This window comes from Lytechinus variegatus, chromosome 6 (assembly GCF_018143015.1).
Source record: "Lytechinus variegatus isolate NC3 chromosome 6, Lvar_3.0, whole genome shotgun sequence".
Lineage (NCBI taxonomy): Eukaryota > Metazoa > Echinodermata > Echinoidea > Temnopleuroida > Toxopneustidae > Lytechinus > Lytechinus variegatus.
Window position 1 is genome coordinate 34,378,579 of NC_054745.1, and position 20,612 is coordinate 34,399,190.

General features: G+C 37.7%; 1 protein-coding gene and 1 pseudogene across 1 annotated transcript; one reads left to right on the top strand and one right to left on the bottom strand.

Moving 5' to 3' along the window:
* Positions 1-326: 326 nt before the first annotated feature.
* On the bottom strand, positions 327-3,005 carry LOC121417750. Its single transcript, XM_041611482.1, has 3 exons — positions 2,515-3,005; positions 1,575-1,670; positions 327-468 (listed from the first exon to the last, which is right to left on the bottom strand). Exons 1-3 carry the CDS (start codon positions 2,988-2,990, stop codon positions 327-329), a joined length of 714 nt encoding a protein of 237 aa, XP_041467416.1. The 5' UTR covers positions 2,991-3,005.
* A 2,007-nt stretch (positions 3,006-5,012) lies between these two features.
* Positions 5,013-6,159, top strand: LOC121417751 (annotated as a pseudogene).
* Positions 6,160-20,612: the final 14,453 nt, after the last annotated feature.

Here is a 20,612-nt window from a genome sequence, read left to right on the forward strand (position 1 = left end):
TTATGAGACGTGTACCATTTCATAATATCTGGAATATCTCTAATAATATTACCGACATCTTATTTCATTGAATTTTATACAAAGTGTAACCTTGTTTTAATACGCACTATATGCATACTGTACCCGGTTTTTTTTTATATATATAATTGAGGTAAATAAATGAAGCATAATTTACAATAATACACTGATGAAACGCATGGATATCATTTTATGTACCAGAATTTCAACAGTTACGAATAAACAAGTATTTTTCATTAGATGGGGGGTACATTGTTGCAGATTGAATAATAATAATACACTAAAACCCGACTGTGTTGCTTTAAAAACTAGACAGGACAGTAGCTAGTGTCTTGGTCGGTGGAAGGAGTATCTTGGTCAGAGGATAGCCACAGCAAGTCTGTCCAGACCGTCTCAAGACGGCAATACTCCGACCTTTCTGAAAACTGGGATTCCTCCGACAAACTACGTCTGGGTATTGATGAAATATATATATTTTTTAAGAATTTTAATCCATGTACAATAAAATTTTACTCCGAATAGGAGCTGAACGCGACTTCTAATTGCATGTACGAAGTGCGTCTTTAAATGAAATCACTGAACAGGAAAGATTTGACTGGAAAGCTGAGCGATAGAAGACTTTATTCAACAAATAGCTAACATATTTGTATTGCATTATTATTATCATTTTATTTTTATTTTTATCATTATTAATTTTTTTTTTGGGGGGGGGGGCGATTGCTTGGCTTGGGGCTCTCATTGGGCCTAAATTGCTATGTTAGGAAAAGTTTCTTTATATAATTTGAATGCATATAGAATAGTAAAGCTACGCCAAATATGCAGGGAATAAATTTTGGCAAAAGCTGTATAGTGCATATATTCAAGCTTTTAGAGAATATGTGTATTGATATCGCCAAGTGATAAAAGTGAAGAAATTAAAATGTGTAATTGGAAAAAAGGAAAAAAAAACCGTGACGTCACCGGACTCGAGACGGCGACGTCATGATTGATTTTTTTATTATCTGCTCCCCCCTATTTTTGAAGCCCGAGAACAGAAGCTATATTTAAGTAAAACTAAACAAAAAACGTATTCATTTTTGGTGCACTTTAAATAAATACAAATTACACACTAAAACAATTAACCACGTCCTCTCTTATCCCGTTCATGAACTTGATGTTTGTCTGTCTTCATTGATCCAAACCTATGCTGCAGTTCGACGGTGTCATATCACTCAATATTACACCATCTGGGGACAATGCATTTCTATGAAAGTTAAAAGCAAACAATGTGTTTTTTTTCTTTAGACCAAAGCAAAGATGTTTAAATGATTCACTGTAAATCGTATTCGGATCCTTGTTCTAGATTGTATTATTAAATTGTAAAATGAATAAAATTATACATAGGCCTATTATATTTTTATTGGTACTTCATGTTCGCTTTCAGTATGAATGACAAACAATCTTTCGATAGACTCATATGTTATACGTCTTTTTGAACCTCAAATTTTAGTGCTGGTATGCATTAATGTGACGTTGAAATTACACAGTGTAGAAGCAGAGCAGTGTATCTTACATGCCTAACATCCACATCGAGCCCTTCGGAATATCCACGGTGAAGGTGAGCGAGGTGAGAATGCAGCCTGCCATTCTTCATCGTCCCGCAGAACCAGAGCCTGTGATCATGAAACATAAGGATGGGTGTAAGAAATCAAAAGATGGGGAAATGTGTATCCAAGTGTTTGCGTGTCTGTATGTTTCAGGCTAAAACGCTAGTAGTATGTAACACTGTCGTTATGATTGAATACCTTTTTGTTTACTCTCCCCGAATGAAAAATTATCATAATATCAACAGCTTTTACAATATCTTTAATTTGACTTTGAGGTATGAAAAATGCAGGATGATAGGTGAGAGTATCAAATAAGTGTGGCTTATCATCCCCCAAATGTTACTTATTTTTGCAATTCATTATAAGAATAATGTACCTGTGATATATATTGATACATTTGAGATTTATGATGATCGGGATTGCAATCTTTATAACAAAACATATGACCGAAGTAACATCTATTAAAGTAATACAAGAAAATAAGTACATACGAAATATTGAGAAATATTGAAAAGGACATTTTTAATACAATAAACAAATCGATTATTACACATTGAGTACGAGTTAGGTATGAGAAACTATTGACAGTCGGCTACTGGAGCTTATACAAGAGTTACAATCGAACTGGCAGTTAAATCCAAATGTGTATGCTGGTGCTATTATCTAACAGTAACATTTAATTAAAGGGTAATGCTATTATACCGATTTTTATTAAAGTACAAAAAATGTATTTGAGGACCTGACACTATTATTGGCTAAAAAAGAATGGAACCGTTTCATTTTTGGATGTATCCGAATATTTACAGAAAATAGTACACATATTATGAACACTGTAGGAATTAAACCATTGCATTGGATTGATATTTAAAATTGTAACAAAATATTTTTGGGGGTATAAGCAAGAACTTACCAAACGTATTGCAATGTCTTCACACGTCTGCAGCACTCAATCAGGTAAACTATGTCATCCTCGTCTGTACACCTCACCCATTCCAGGTAGAGCAACACCAAGTTCTTTGTATGTTCTTTGATAAACAGACCCAGTCCTCTCATTGTCTCTCTCGATACACGGCCCCTCTCTGGTGAAAGTGATGATGGACAATGAAGAGAGATACTTGTAAGTTTCTGCCCTGCTTTCTGACGAAGAACAGCGGTGTAACGAGCAATGTCTTCCTCCGCATCATCCATAGTTATAGCGATATCTTCCACACCAGGGAGCGATGAGATCACACCTTCATAGCACTGTGACGTCACTCTTACAGCTGATAGCTTCTCGACGGATGGTAACTCAGGAGGTGATGGAGGGAAACTGAGAGATGAGTCTGAGATGGTAAGACGCATCAGTGAGGTGAAAGATCTGACACAAGTCCACATTCTAGAAGTCATCTCAGAAGACAGATGACATTTGGTTATCTGAAGGAAAGTATAAATAAGAAAGGTGGATAACCATTATTTTGCGTAAAACCTATTTGGTTCATGAAACAATTTCGGTATCAGATTTATTCTTCACACCTTTCATGCAGTTCGTGAAAAACAATGTATTTGAGGGGGGAAAACGGGATAAACCCAACAACAAATTTGAGATTTTATATTAATATTCAGACAGTTAAAGATAATGCATTATAAAGTCGGAGTAGAAATTATAAACGAAAAAACTGAGTGGTATAAACATATTTTTTTCATCACTAAAAACAAATTGAAATGGAAGCGTATCTCTAGTTTGGATAAATCCCTCAAAATCGTAAGTAACGTTTCTGCTTGATTACGATATTGTATTGGTACATGTGCACCCAAAATGGTTGTGGTGTGAAGGTTGCAAGATGAAATTTTTTTTTAAACAAATTCTCAAATTTTACACCAAACTTTTATTCAAACGGCTGCACCCCTTGCGTATTAGTAATTTGTTTATATAAAAGACATTCTACCTTAGTAGGTAGGTACTCTATAACGGCTGTTAAAAAAAGGACAGAGAAAAATGCCAAACCTAAATTCTACCAGTCCGTCAAAAAAGTGAATTGGCTGCCAAACAAGAAACATGCCATCCAATAAAATCAATTTTAAAATAACACCAAACAGTTGGAAAACCATTCATGCCTGAGTGAGCACTACCCACTTAATAAAAGGGCATGGAAATCAGGCTGGGCGGGAATTAGTGTTATGTAGTATGAATATAACTTCCTGTTATCCTTTCAGTCATTCACCCTCACTCGTTACAAACTCCCCCAATGTCATCTTAGAATCCCAAAACCCCCAATACCATTTAACTGCTAAGCCTTGACCATAAAAAGACCAACCCTCAGTGACGTCAGCTAACTTCATGGAAGAAGTATGACTCACACTCCAGCCCCAGTCACTTGCACAGAGCATCACCACACCCCTTATACCAGAGAAAGTTTGATAGACAGTGACCTGTAGACCAATCAGATCAAGTTTAGATCACTCCCATCTTAAATTGTTACACCCCCAAAACTAATGATATAAATAAGACTTCTTGATTATTAGAGAGAAGACCAACCATAGAATACGAGACCCACACTCATCCAGATAGACTGACTGACTTCAAGACTTAAACGTCCATCGAATATTATATTAACTTCACTCCGAATCTCAATCTTATACTTCGAAACTATTATATTCATCGTCTCCTGTTATATCTGAATCTTCATGTACTTCGAACTGTAGCTGAATATTGATAATAAAATACTTTGTGATTTGAACTGTATAACTTTCTCCAAAGTTTCTTCATTACGCTTCCCTTCAATAATCACCGATCCCATTCCCCAACACGACATGGTGGAGAACCGGCTTTAATAAAATACTTCAAGAGTGCAAGATTAACAAATTGCAGAGCCAAAAAGCTTACGACTTTGCCAACCAGCTACAAAATTTGCAAACGAACTGGAAACTTCATACTTAAAAATTGAATCTGTGAGCAGACTTCTTCAATCTACAGCAACATAAACTCGAGTCAACAAAAAGAAAGAAAAGAAGAAATTTAAACATACAGACGGACAGAACAGACGGATAGAGCACACGGAAGACTCAGACGGAGGATATAGACGGTAGGAAAGAGCATATACTACAAAGACAACGACGATTTCAAGCCTGAAACTAAGACACCTACACCAACGACTGCCTGATCGCCATCGCATCGAGTGACTATCAACTTGACCCTTCTTTAACTAAATAAATGACTCTGACTCTTTCGCTGAATTGTGCACTTGTTTAATTAATTTTGGAAGACATATTTCGGTAAGTGAAACCATTTCTCTTATGTTCCACTGGTGAAAGAGAGTGAGTGAGAGATTGAGTTCTCAGATTGTTTATTTGCCCAGCAACAATTAATTTTTAAACGTTTTCTGTTCGTTTTGCCGAATCGTGATTAAATAGTAATTTAACTGCCAGGATTACTGTTAATTAGAAGTTTATCAATATTTTATATTTTACGGTTCAATTCTGATAACCGAATTTGATTTTATCACTTTAATTAATTACCCTATATAATCATGACTTCAACCAACAACTCCCGACAAACCCTGCGACAGACTGACTTTCTACCATCCCGTTTCTCGGGTGATAAACTTGATAGGGACAACTCGACTGCGCACTTCTTGACTTTCGACGACTGTCAAGATGCGCAACATTGACAAAGCCGACCCCGACCAATTCCAGACAATACTGCGAAAGTTTAGACGGACTTTACAAGGCAGGCGCGACTTTGGATTGACGGACTTCAATTCAATACATATAGCGACCTGAAAGATGGGTTCATAAGACGGTTTAGTCCCGCTAAATCGTCATATAGCCATGTGACGGACTTTAAAAATATGACTATGACAAATGACGAGAGCGCAGACGCGTACTTGCAAAGGTTGAGAACAACAGCAGCCTACATCGACTATGGGGAAACCCAGATTAGGCATAAGTTGTTGGATTCTTTGCCGTCAGACTGCCGCGCGACCATACTTATGACCGCCCCTGACCTGACCTCAGAAGAAATAGCGGCGAAAGCCCAACTTTTTCTAGACCTCAACCATAGACAGACTAAGCCGACCAAGGAGTTATCTTTCTCTGCTCAAGAGGAAATAGATCAATTGAAGGAGCAAATACATTATTTAAACCTCAAGACAGACAGAGACAATGATAAAAGGCCAAAATCCCCCATCCAACGACCCCCTACCCCACGACTACGCAGTGCTAGTCGCAGCGTAAGCCGCGAAAGCCAACGTGACATCAGTCACAATAGACGCGACGAAAGGCGCAATGACGTGCAAAACAGGAGCCCCTATCGATCGGACGGACAAACCGACCGCCAACACGCAGACTTACATGCAACTACTGTGGCATTCCTGGCCATATTTGGCGAGAATGTCGAAAAAGACTTAGGGACATGACGACCCCACCACCCCCCTTCCCTGACTATAATGACTACTATGCCCCTCCATACGGTAGCTATGCCAACAACCAATACTACCCACCACACCCACAGCAGCCCCAATATCACCAGTCCCACCACCAACAACCCCAAAATCAACCACGCCCACAGGATTTTTAAGACGGGAGAGAGCCAATAGCGCTCATTGTTCTTTCTCCCCGACTAAGAATAGGCCTGACAATGACATGACATCTACTCATTTAGGGATTGACGAAGTTGAGTTACAGCTAACGGAACGCAACTTTACTAAGGGACGACTACCTGATAGTACAACTGCATTAATTCTTTTTGACAGTGGTGCATCCAAATCCATTATATCCGGACGACTATTGAAATCCTCTCCCTATCTCTCTAAATTGACACCAACCAAAGTATCCCCAGTTAGATTCAAATTAGGCAATGGACAATTTCTGACATCAGACAAGGCGGTAAAATTTCGACTAGAAATTCAGGGTCTCAAATTTGAAATCACAGCACTAATCGCCACCAATCTTGTAGGCGTAGACCTAATATTAGGCACTAACACGCTTTCTGATTTAGATGGAACACTCCACTTCAGAAATAACAGGTTTAGGATCAAGTCAAAACACATTTCCTTTGCCCCACCGAATACAGTGATAGTTTCCCAGGTGAGTCAACATTCCTTACTTGCAAGGCAAGACCCCACCCCACATCCGAAACTCTGACATTGTGATAAAGTCTAATAAATATCTATCCCGCTATTGCCCCACGACAAGCATCGTTTCCCTGCATAGAGGACGAGCTCAAATCCTTGTAACTAACTTGACTGACAGACCTGTAACCTTCTCTAAAGGTAGACCAATAGCTTTCCTAGATACTACAAGACTAATTAATGCCACCCAAGACCTCCCAACGGACTGCTTGAACATGACAATGAATTCAGTAAACAATCTGTACATTGGACAACAACATGATCATGATGACTCAGTCAAACAGAATAATCTTAGGAAATACCCTCATCTTGACCCTTATGACCCCATTGCTAACGTGACAGAAGATTAAATTATCCGTAAACAAGTTGACCTTAATCATAGCGTTCTCACTCCTCCCGAACAGCAAGAAATAAGAAACATACTAAAGGAAAACAGAGATGCTTTCTCCTTGTATGGTGAAATTTCTAGCTGTCCTGACTTTGAAGTTGACATTGAACTGAATAATGACGACCCCTTCTTCATAAGACCATACTTCGCTACTGAAGATGGCAAGACTACCATCGAAAAGGAATTGAGCAAACTTGTCAAACTAGGAATATTAGAAATAGGCCATCAACCATACACCTCTCCAGTTCTTCTCCTATCGAAGAAGAACACATCTGAAAAGAGAGTTGTTACAGACTTTAGATTCCTGAATTCACGTATCAAAAGAAGGAATCACCCTTTCCCACTATTTTCGGAAACTCTCAAAAGAATCGGCAATGCTAACACAAAAGTACTAAGTGTAATAGATTTGAAATCTGCATTTCATTGCATCCCCCTCTCAAAATCCGCTCAAAAGTACACAGGCATTGCTTCCTATCATGGAGGAAAGCATTACTACTACAAACGACTAGCCCAAGGACTAAACGTATCCCCTGCCATTTTCCAGGCAAGAATTGATGAAATATTGGCCACTATACCCAATTCTAGGAACTTTTGTATTGCCCATCATGACGACATCATCCTTTTCAGCCCTGACAAAGAATCCCACAAGACCCATTTGACCAGTGTATTAGAAGCCCTATCAAGCAATGGTCTTAAAGTAAGCCCCAAGAAGTGTAAACTTTTTAGGAATGACGTAGAATACATGGGACACAGAATCATGATTACTCCTCAGGGAGAAGCATGTTTCAAACCAATGACAGATAGATGTAAAGCGATTGCTAATCTAGCTAGGCCCAAAACTCCAAGACAAGTCAGACGATTTGTTGGAGCAGTTAATTATGTAGCAGGATTTTTCCCCAACATACAGACTATCCTAAAGCCCCTTCATCAACTAACTAGAAAGAAGTACTAATTCCATTGGACCGATGAACATGAGAATGCCTTTAATAAGATTAAACAACTAATGACTAATCCACCCATCTTACACATGCCCCAATCAACTGGACGATTTTCGATTTATAGTGATACATCTCGTACTGCAACAGGTTCATACCTAACCCAGGTTATTAACGGAAAAGAACAAATAATCGGATATTATTCCAAAGTACTCCCAGACGCATGTAAACGTTATAGTGTGACAGAATTGGAATTGTTTGGATTGTTGATCAACGTCACAGCCTTTAAGCATTTGCTAAAAGGATGTGAATTTGATGCATTCGTTGACCACAGTTCGATAGTTCAAATTCTCAAATCTAAGGAAGCCCCATGTACAAACAGATTAGAGAAATTGATCCTGAAATTATCCCAATACTCATTCAAGATAGGATATAAGAAAGGTACTGATTTAGTATTGGCAGACTTTCTTTCTAGAGCACCAACCACTGGTGAGTCAGAAATAGATAGAGTAATCCCAATTGCTTATTGTTTGTTTGATGAGAGCGATTTGATTGACATGAACACCTTAAACTCAACCCAACAAACTGATCGTGTAGTTACTCGAGCCTATGCAAAGAAAATGGGTATCCCCATTCCTGAAATCCATCCAAAGAAACCTGACCAAGTGTGAACAATCCCCTCCAAGTGCCAATCTCCCTACACAAAAGCGAGCCGACAAACCAAAACAAAACCCCGTCTCTACATCCCGGACTATCTACCACTCACCGACCCCCAAAACAGGACACACCTCCTGTACGCCCACAACATGATAACCAGCCTTCCCATTCACAGAATCATGACCAAACTTTTCCTCATCCCAGACACACCCCACCTGTTCCAAACACAGAGCCCAGACTTGTTGACAGATGTAACGACACAGTTAATGACCATTATCATGAAGTACCCAGTGAACTGTATACCCCCTCGAGACCGCTGACCTCAGAGGTAAACAACATTAAGGCTAAACACATTCCAAAGCAGCAAGAACTAGACAAGATCACTGAGTTGATAAAGAGAAAGATAATTAGGGACTACAATCTACCTGTTAATTTGAGAAAACTGAAAACAGAACAAGAAACTTCACCATTCTTAAAACCTGTCTATGACTATTTTGCCCATGACATATTACCAAGTGATAAGAAGGCGGCAAAGACAGTCAAATTAAAGGCAGAAGAGTACATCCTTTGTGATGGTGTACTATTCAGACTTTTCTTTACGAAAGATGATGACTTCAGACTGCAACTTGCTATACCTGAGACTCTGACTGACACTATCATATCCCAATACCATGACAACCTACTTAGTAACCACCAAGGGACCCAGCGTACATATTTGACAATAAGACGCAACTTCTTCATGCCAAATATGTTTGAACGAATTAACAATTACGTTAAAGCTTGCTTACGTTGCCAACAATTCCGTGGCAAGCCTGATAAGACTAGACCATTTCATACTAGGGTACCGGACTCATACAGACCATTTGGCCGCATTAGTCTAGACTTTAAGACAATGCCGACCTCATGTACTGGATTTAGACATTTGATGGTTATCTGCGATGAAATTACAAGGTTTGTAATTTGCGCGCCTCTAAAGTCGCTTGATGCTGAGACAATTTTCGAGGCACTCATCCAAAAAGTCATTTGCATTTTTGGACCACCATCATGTCTTGTGACTGATGCAGCGGCTTCCCTTACATGTAAGCTACTTACTGCATTATGTACAACTCTGAACATTGAACGCAAGGTGATAAGTGTAGAAAATCATGGGAGTCTACACACAGAGAGACACATTCAGACCCTTTCAAACTTTCTGAAAGTTAACCTCAATCAATCTGGCACCGATTGGGTGAGATTCATTTCTACAACATGTTATGCATACAACTCATTTTCTTCCCCTCATCTTGGAAACCACAGCCCATACGAGCTAGTGTTTTGCCGAGAACCTCCTAATCTTTCCAATCTATCTTTCAATCCAATGTTTGGTCTTTTATCTTCTTATGATGAGTATGCAGGGCATCTCAAAAAGAAATTTGATCGATTGTCAAACACAATGCTGTCATTACAGAGAAAACAGTAAGAGAGACAAAATAGAAAGATCTCAAACAAATTGGATAAGACCCCAATCTACTCCATTGGTCAGCTTGTTTATCTTTACAAACCGACATCATCTTCTTTTACTGCAAATTCAAAGAAAATTGCAGCAGAATGGGTAGGACCTTTAGTAGTTCATGACGTAATTGATAGAACCCATTATATTCTTGCCACAATGAAAGGAGAAATCCTCCGGGACATCTTCAATTACAACAGACTCAAACCCTGCTTCATGAGAGCTTCCAATAATAAGAAAAATATCACACATATTCAGAAACTGAGAGAGGCATTAGGAAGAAATACTACTGACAAGGAACAAGGGTGCATAAACACAATAAACTTCATCGATGAAAATGATGAAAAATTGCCCGAATTCCATGTTACACCAGTAGAATGTTGCCAGATGACTAAACTCAGTTGATACATCAGACTATTTGCATGCTATGAAAGAAAATAATGGATTAGCTTCACCCACCCCTCTAACAAAACCAGACCTAGATAGGCAACTTGACCTCCTTATGACTTCCCCCAATAATGGACACATGAAAATACACAGAGGACGATTCAAGGACGGACAGTTACAGATCCTGACGTCATATGATAAAGTATGTGACGATAAACCCACAGAAATTAGGTTTTGGTGGAACGTTGGAATGTACAAAGACACTGAGACATTGATCAAACAGATACTTACTGAAAGAATTATTCCTGTGACAGGTACTCCACAGAGATTTTTCAGACAATTGTATTTGATGTAAATAGTAATTTCTTAATGTTTAATGTTGTATGTGATTAAATAATATTGTTGACTTCGTGTTTAATTAAGTTTAGAACGGTATATATTTTATTGAACAAATATTTATCATCGCAAGGTTGATTACCAAGATAAGTTTGAATTTATACTTGTCATATGATGATATCTATCAAGTTTGAAAGTACTTGTTTATTTTGTTCTTTTATAACATGAATAAGGAAAGATATTCTCCTACATAACAGGAATGATAGTAATAATTAAATTCTATGTTGATTGCTTCATTTGAAGTACATATAGGCCTTCCTAACATAGAGACATTTGGGACCTTTCGCAATCATCACGGACGCTAGTATTAGGGTCCCCTAACACAAAAGTTAACGCTTAATCATACACTTGATTTTTAAGATTGATTGTGCATTACAGTCAATAGAATCAAACGTAGAAAACTGCTCTACGATCAATGCTAAGCTTTGTGTAACAGAGGGGTTACAGGCCCTACAAATCTGCTTTTCGTGTGCAAAATCCCTTTCGCGACACCCGTACCGCATACATGCATGTATATTACGACTGATGGCTGGAGATATTCAAAATGCAGGACCTAAAATAGATTTATGACATGGAGAAGAAAGTGGTTTTTCAAACAAATCGAGAACATATTGAGTGAGGAAAAACTTACTGAATGAAGGCTTAAATATAGATCATTACAGTCCATCGAATCGATATTACATTTAATGTGGATTATTGGTGGATCACTGGCAATTGATTTCATGGATAAGATCAACCTCTCCAGCCGAACATTTCGCATGCGTTGATATGTACACATCATATGCGATACCTTTGAACTCGTTTCCTTTTGTTTCTTTGTTTCTTTTGTTTACTCCTTATACACAAACGATATGCCTCTCGCACACGATGTGAGGGGCATTATGCTTTACATTCCCAAGAAATGGGGATTAGATTCAAATTCCGGGGGGACCACTTCCATTGATGAGTGGATACCAGGCACGACCATGGGGTTTCGAAAAGTACCCTAAACATGCTAAACAAGGGAAGCAATTCTTTTCCAGATTATGAAAATGCATCTCTTAACAAGTATTTGGCTTGTGAAACCCTACAAGTATTGAATATATATCCCTTATTTCAGAATTTTACGTTACATAGGCCCATATACGTAACGTACCCGCCCACTCTATCCCCTTTTACAGGTGGTCGCTACTGGTATCCACTAATCAATGGAAGTGGGCCCCCCGGGCGGCCTCTCGAGCTCTAGGAGGAGTCAAATGTGGCTTTGGAAAGTCGTCCTCAATCGGATAAATCGCTGTTACCATAGTAGCAACCAGAATTTTGCACACGAAACGCATATTGAATGTTTCCGTCGCAGATGCGAAACGAAAAAAAAATCTCATGTCACACAATTTGCATTGCAGGACTGAGTTTTACGACCATGATGACGGGCCCAAAAAGTCCCTTCCAAAGTCAACGACCGTTGTAAATAAGCGTCCGCGTCCTCAAACGAAAGGTCGGGACTGTCAATTCTAGAGCGCACCTGTTAACTTTCCGCCTATTATCCTGTTGATCAGATGCTAAGATTTATATAGCATACAATTTTGTTCTTGTTATTACTGTTATTGCTTGAACTAATTTAGTGTTATAGTTAGAGTGAAATTGATCTGTATTCTTCATTTGATTTGAAGGAGTTTGTACTATGTAATTAATGAACATTGATTTAATAATATTTGCTGATTGTTTCAAAGTGCATAAGTCTGCACGAGTTAATGTATATAGTATCATTATTGGTTGATCAGTTGATTAATTTACTTGTGTGTTACTTTATTGCAATATATTTAGTGAATGTATTCGATGTGTTAGTTATACCTTTAGTTTAAGTTGAAATTAGCTAAGAAGTTGAATAAGTTTAATCCTCTTAGTATAAATAATACGTGTGTGAGAGAGAGAGTGAAAGTACAGTGGACAATTAAGATACACTTTTCTGGTTTCACTCACTTTTCAAAATATCTTTTGTATCTATTTGTATACATTTCGTTTCCCAAATGAGGAGGGGAGCCTCATTTTCCAAAGAAAGGGTATGTTATGTAGTATGAATATAACTTCCTGTTATCCTTTCAGTCATTCACCCTCACTCGTTACAAACTCCCCCAATGTCATCTTAGAATCCCAAAACACCCAATGCCATTTAACTGCTAAGCCTCGACCATAAAAAGACCAACCCTCAGTGACGTCAGCTAACTTCATGGAAGAAGTATGACTCACACTCCAGCCCCAGTCACTTGCACAGAGCATCACCACACCCCTTATACCAGAGAAAGTTTGATAGGCAGTGACCTGTAGACCAATCAGATCAAGATTAGATCACTCCCATCTTAAATTGTTACACCCCCAAAACTAATGATATAAATAAGACTTCTTGATTATTAGAAAAATATAGAGAAGACCAACCATAGAATACGAGACCCACACTCATCCAGATAGACTGACTGACTTCAAGACTTAAACGTCCTTCGAATATTATATTAACTTCACTCCGAATCTCAATCTTATACTTCGAAACTATTATATTCATCGTCTCCTGTTATATCTGAATCTTCATGTACTTCGAACTGTAGCTGAATATTGGTAATAAAATGCTTTGTGATTTGAACTGTATAACTTTCTCCAAAGCTTCGTCCATTACGCTTCAATTATCACCGATCCCATTCCCCATCACAACATTAGCCATCCAATTTCTTTAAATGTTTGTGAGTTGAGTCCCTTGAGCATGCAAAGTTGTGATCTTGTGATAAATCAATATAGGTTGTTTGAACAAACTTTACGAATTAAATAATTGAAATGTGAAGAAAGTGTCAACATACATTGCAATGTATAGTGCATCATTTTAACTCTAATAGGGGGTGAGACATGACTTAAGTGGGTGACGTGGGTTGATGGGAAAGGTTGAACAGAACATTTAGTCTCCCTCCTGTTCAGATCGAGACTAATGACTGCCAGGTACGCATGAAGTCCACAGTGGACTGTTAATTTAAGTTTGAAAATTCTGTCATCAGCCTTTACCTATCAATAATTCAATCCACAATTTATTACTGAATCAACTCAACCAATGTGATCAATCAAACATTCAGATTGTCTAAGGGAGCTTGTCAAAAGTCCATGCACCGTTCTTCATCGTTCTTCCCGCATCCGTGTTTTCGCTTCGGCTTTCCCGCCCAACGTTCCCTTGTCTTCAAAGGAACGGCCGCCATCAAAGGCCCTTTGATGCCACCGTTCTTTTGTTCGTCTTTCCTGCAAGTCTTAATTTCTGTCGAAAGGCCGAAGAATCTATTCTAAATAGCTCCCTCTACGACCAAAACAAATGTGTGCCTTCATCGTGTTCATATTAACTGTCGGATCTAGAGTTCGGGTCACTGTTCTGAACTGTGGTTCGCATCTATAATGGAAGTTCGGGTGCATTTATAAAGCCACGGTAGCTTAATAAAAAATCACGCACATGTCATAAATCGTTACTGATCTTACGAATTTGCTGCAATAACCATGAAAACCTCTTTTTTTTGCAATTGGAAGAGAGTCAATTCATGATGTTTTAGGTGGGAAAATAAGACTCCACATATTTTCGTTTTGTAGGCCCAAGCCATTCGTAGAATTCACGTCGACTTAGAATATTAATTATTACTCGCATCTCAAACAAGTGTCGAGAGCCCCCCCCCCCCCGAAAAAAACAAAAGGAAATAGAATGGTAAAATAAATATGACCGGAACAGCTTGACACTATTAGGCATAGATAGATCAAAGATTTACAAAGATTTATTAGAAACTGTTTTAAATAGTTTATTAAAATTTTTGACGGGCAACCATTTCCCCAGGATAACATATTGTCTCTTAATTTTCTTTATCTCCATGTTGTAAAGAAGCGGGACCAAAAGGGATTGTGAAAAGAGGAAAAAGAAAACTAAGAAGTCAAAGGGATAGAAAAGGAAGGGGAAATAGAGAGAAATAAGAAAATAATATTGGGATGGAACAGGAGGAATGGTAAAAAAAACATGGAGGAAATACAGTTCAAAGAGTGGGAAAAAAACTCGGAAATTTGACAGGAGTTCTCCAGATAAGCGATTCCATGTCCCTCGACGTCAATGTCCGATTGTGTTAAAAACGACTGTCATCGATTAATATTAATATTTTTTTTTTTTTGTTGTTTGACCAAATGCGTGCGCATCCCGATTTCTGCCTCTGCATCGAAATCAATATTCATGAGAAAGCAGAGTTGTGTTCTCGCAGAATTCGTGATCAGGTGGGGGGGGGGGGGGGTTACAAACCTCTTCCCCAAATTTATGACTTGCGTCTTCGGAATGACAGCACGCATGCGCGTGGACTGGATATTTATGAAATTGTGGTCGTCTATTTTGAAAATTGTATGCCATGAATGAATCAGCATCCTCAAATTTCCGGTACCCTTCTATCACTGGGGGATTCAAGGGGGGGTCTGCCCCTTGCCCCCCCCCCCATTATGAGAGGCACAATTAAAATTTGTAATGCAAACTGCAGCCAAAACAGAAGAGTGCCCCCAGCCCCCTTGAAAGCGAACCTAATTGTTTTCTCCCTGTCATGGATCCGCCCCGACCTTTAGTCTTTATGTTGTATAGACACAATTCTTGGTTGTATTTACATTTACATAGGGCCCGCCCCCCCCCCCCTATTGGCGGAGCAAAAAAGGAAAGAAAGAAAAAGAGAGGAGAAAAAGAAGGGGAAACACAAGAGGAGGAAGTCGAGTGAATAAGATAAGGCGAAGACTTAGAAAATAACTTTAATAATCATTACGCTACTGGGACAATTCAAAGAAATAAACAAATATCAACCTTGGGCGGCCGATCGGGGAAAATATGGGTGAAAAAAAATCACCCCCTCCCCCTATTGGCGGAGGCTGGATCCACCCTGATTTAGATTTACATTTTATTCACACTATCGATCCCCTCTCGGGGTATGAGAGTACAGCATAAAAACATATAACAGTCTAAACTATAACTTCATTTAATTGGTCTAACGCATTAAATGTAATGTTCGGAATTGAAGATAAATACCAATTGTGGTAACGATCAGAAAACGAGTTCGATCAGAATCCAATGAATTTTACCAACGAAGTGTTTGTTTGTATAAATAAAAAATATTTGCCAAATAACCCTGTGAAAGAAAAATCGTAAAAGTGCTGAGAAATGAGCGATATAAGCACAGAATTCCATCGAATGTCAGGTATTTTTGAGGCAATATTATAATACACTGTACCACGTATGCTTTTATGTTTTAGCGATCATCAGAATTATCGATATTGAGCGGCGATTTCATTATTCTACAAAGATAAGTGTATATTAATGTACTAGATCTAGATTTATGATGAATATTTCGTATCGAAATCGTCATGTATTCATATTTAAAATTGCTCCCGATACATTGTGCTGTACATGGTCTATAACCTCCCATAGTTATCGATATCGTCATCACCGCTGTTACTATCGCAATCATCTTCATTTCTCTATTATAAGTATTATCTTCGTTAACATTTCTATTATTTCATTATAATTTTATCTTCATAAATCGATGGGGTGGGAGAAGACTGAGAATTACCAAGAAGTAGACGTACATGTAGAATGGGGGAGCAGTAAAAAGGGATAAGAATAATGAGAGATAAGTAAGGATACGGACAGGAAAAACAAAGATAGAGAAAAAAGGAGATGCAAGAAGAAAAAGAAGAACGAAGGAAAAGCAGTAGGAGACGTATAAGAAGGGCAGGTGGGCAGAAGAACAAGAAGAGAGGAGACGTAGAAAAAGGGGAGGAAGGAAAAGAAAGAAGCAGCAGAAAAGAATGAGGTGGAGAAAAAAGAATAATGAAAGACGACTAAGGATATGAAGAAGAAAAAAAAGATAAAGAAAAGGAGGAGTAAGAAGAGTAGATGAAGAAGGGGCGAAGGATGAGAACAAGAAGAATAATAAGGTGGAAAAGAAGAATAACGACGGAGAAACAGAAGAAATAGAAGAGGGTAGTGAATTTGTTCTAAAGTAAAATCAAAGTGAGTAGAATTAAATTAATGTTTCAATCTATATATATTGCAGTGATTACATCATTACAATACTAGGATGCCATTATGTTCAATAATTTAAGCTTCAAAATTCTGTATTTCACGGGTGAGGATATGGGGCCGTAAGCTGCAGGGAGATATGTAGAGTGATATATTAGCATTAGATCATTACTCTAAAATAGATGGAATGTGATTATTTATAACTAATATTAGTTAGTACACTTACTGGCCTAAAAGCAAAAGCAAATAGGGCCATGATATAAGCTTCTCCATCAAGAAAATTGAACATTATTGACCTTTCAGGATTGCTTGCCATTGATACTCATCGAACTGTTCTTAGTCATTGCCCAGGCCCATGATCATGAAAAAGCAAGATCACTCACCCGTATAGTAGAGAATCATTGACAATAGCATGCTCAGCGGGTTCGACACATAAAACAATGGGACAGCTAGACGCTCACAGTCTTTAATTCCCCATATCCGCTGTCGTTATTATTGTCGTAATTTCAATAGATAAACCTACTTCAAAAGACCGTTGGCCCGCCCGATGGGGAATCTTTTGTAATAATGTAGTGTATTAAAGTACGTGTATGCAGTAACTACCATCCCGACTTCTGTTGTGCTATTTAAAAGATTTCTTTCACCATCATCGAGGAGCGATTAGCGTGTAAAATCGCATAAATTATTTCACATATAACAGATCTAATGTTCATGATTACCAACATCACCATAATCATCACCATAATCATTACCATTATCTTTCATATTTTTTAATGATATAAACTATAAAATTGATACTGGAGGACGATTGGAAATAGATAATGAATGAATGATGATGATAACAGTGATGGTGATAATTAGAACTTTGAAGTGATATTAATGGACATGATAATACGAATAATAACATCAGTGATAATGTTGATGATTAAACATTAACAAGCGAAGATGATTGGTATATTTGCGGCAATGAACCATGTATAACTTGAGACGCGTTTTTCCTTTATCATGTTTGTTATAAAAGGGTTTTCATATCATGATCCTGAAAGACATAGATTATATTTAGATTGAAAAGAAAGAGAATGGATAGCAATCTAATTATGGAAAAGATTTTGCGGGATGTCAAGTCCGATGCAGTATAAAAAATGATTGTATATCGATGCGATGTTCATATCAACGATATCATCCCCAGACTCTATCAAGTTATGGGTTTATGTGCATTTTTAGCAAAATTGACATTTGTAATACGAGATTATTCTAATTTTAGAGTGCTGTAACATCCGAACTGCATGGCATTCCTGCTACGTACGTTTTGAATTCATCGGATATTTCGATTTCTGGATGCATGTTATATTAGTTAAAGCGGTGTACGCCTGAATCATATTGATTGCCATTTGTATTAACTTTATGATAACGTTGATATACAAAAACAGAATTCATCAGGTTCTTTATCATTACACCAATGATATGAACTTATGCACATATAGGCCTACGTCTTTTGCTTGATAGAACACTGACACCCCCCCCCCCTCCATTAGAGCGAGAACAATATTGTGCTCTTTCATTAATATTGATTTCGATAAGGAGATCGGGAAACGCACGCCATTAATCCGGGGTGCAGTGGCCGAGTGGTCTAAGGCACCTGGCTATACATGAAAATTCCGAGATTCGATCCCCGACCGCGGCACCTATGCCCGTGAGCAGAGCATTTAATCTAATGCTCTTTTATCTTGCTTTCAAATAAATGGAAATGCTATTATTGGTAACTAGATGTGCACTTGTTAAAAAAAATAATAATAATAGGAATTTACATTATTTGTATACCACTTACAAGTGAAGCACAAAATATGTATCTAAACGCTACGGAACAAATAGAAAGAGAGAATGAATTTCACCAAAAATTAAAGTAGTTGCACAGTTCACAGTAGGCTGTAAACGATAGGGGGCTTCACATGCGGCGGGAAAGGCTATTTCCCCCCCCCCCCCAAAAAAAAAAAGAAAAAAAAAACGAAGCTTTAACATGGATTTCAATTTCTCTCTTGAATCTGCTGGTTTAATACTTTCTGTTAGATTGTTCCAGAGTTGGATCTAGGGGGAGGGGCCCGCCCCTTCCTCTTCCCTCTATTGGCGGAGCAAAAAAAAAAAACGGGGAAAGAAAGACCAAAAAAGGAAAAGAGAGGAGAAAAAACATAGGAGGAGGAAAACAATTGAATAAATAAGATGAGGGAAAAACAATTTTAAAAAATTCTTTCATGTCATTATATCAAAATTTTCGCTCATGCTTCGCGCTCGCATTGCCTTTTAGGTGATTTACACATATGGAACTTAAATATAATTTTTTAAGTCAAAATACTAACATATTTCAGTTCGGAAATCGAACTTTCATTTTTAAAAAGTGTTCTGAAAAAAAAATTATTGTCTGAATATTAACATTTTCTGCTCCCGCTGCGCGCTCACAAAATTTAATTTATCAGGTACCTATTATTTTCCTGTATTCCATTTTAGTTATCAAAATATCCATATTATCCATATAAATAATCCCAGCCATGGCGTAATTTCCTTCAGCAAGAAATTTATCCACACTGGGCTGCACTCGACCCAGGTGAGGTGAATGGGTACCCGGTAGGATTTTTCCTTGAACGCTTTAGCGCCTATTAATATGGCGGCTCAGCTACAGCCGGGGTAATAATATGATACCAATTATCAAAGCGCAGTAGAGTATATGCACATAGTAGCTGCGCTATATAAATGGACCTATTCTTATTATTATATTATATTCATGTCAGATTGTGAAAACATATTAGCTAGCGCTGCACGCTCGCATTTTGATTGGAGAGTTATGAAAATTTCAATAATAATTATATTACAAACTAATTAAAATCTCCATTTTATGACAGTTTATCAACAATTTTCGGCTGACGATTTGCACGCACATTTATTTTTGAAAATATTTCAAAATCATGCATCTCATTCATAATTATAGAAGTGCTTTAAATATATAATATTGACAGATTTCGCGCTCTGATTAGGCTTATTAGATTAATAAATTAATTTAATGATAAATTGTCCCTTTTTCAGAATGGAATATCGAAAAGTTTCATCTCGCGATTTGATAAGAAGAGAAATAGGAAGACAGTCATAATTTTCATATGATGGAATATTGTTCTTAGAATCCATTCTTCAGGTAGAAAGGTAAACATTTTCAGCTCACGCAATCATTCGCGCTCGCATTATTTAATTGTTGAAATATGTAACACTTTAATTTACGGATAATTACAAGCAACCGTTAACAGATTCCTTTTTATCAGAACGATCAATGCGTACTAAATTCATTCATCTCGTTTAGGATCAGAAGCATTGCCAGAATGCTATTTTAGGACAAAATACATGAAATAAAAATTTAAAAAATAGCGCGAGCTTCGCGCTCGCACTATTTAGATTAGGCTTGTGAGATTATTTACATTTGATTTAAAAGAATAAAGCTTAAAAGTGGCAATATTTGGTTTACATATTATAAAGCGCCTTCCCATATTCCAATTTACCTTAAACGTAAGTATTTTATTTTCAAACGAAATCTATGAAAAAGGTGCAGTTAGGCTTTCATTTTGATGCCAAAT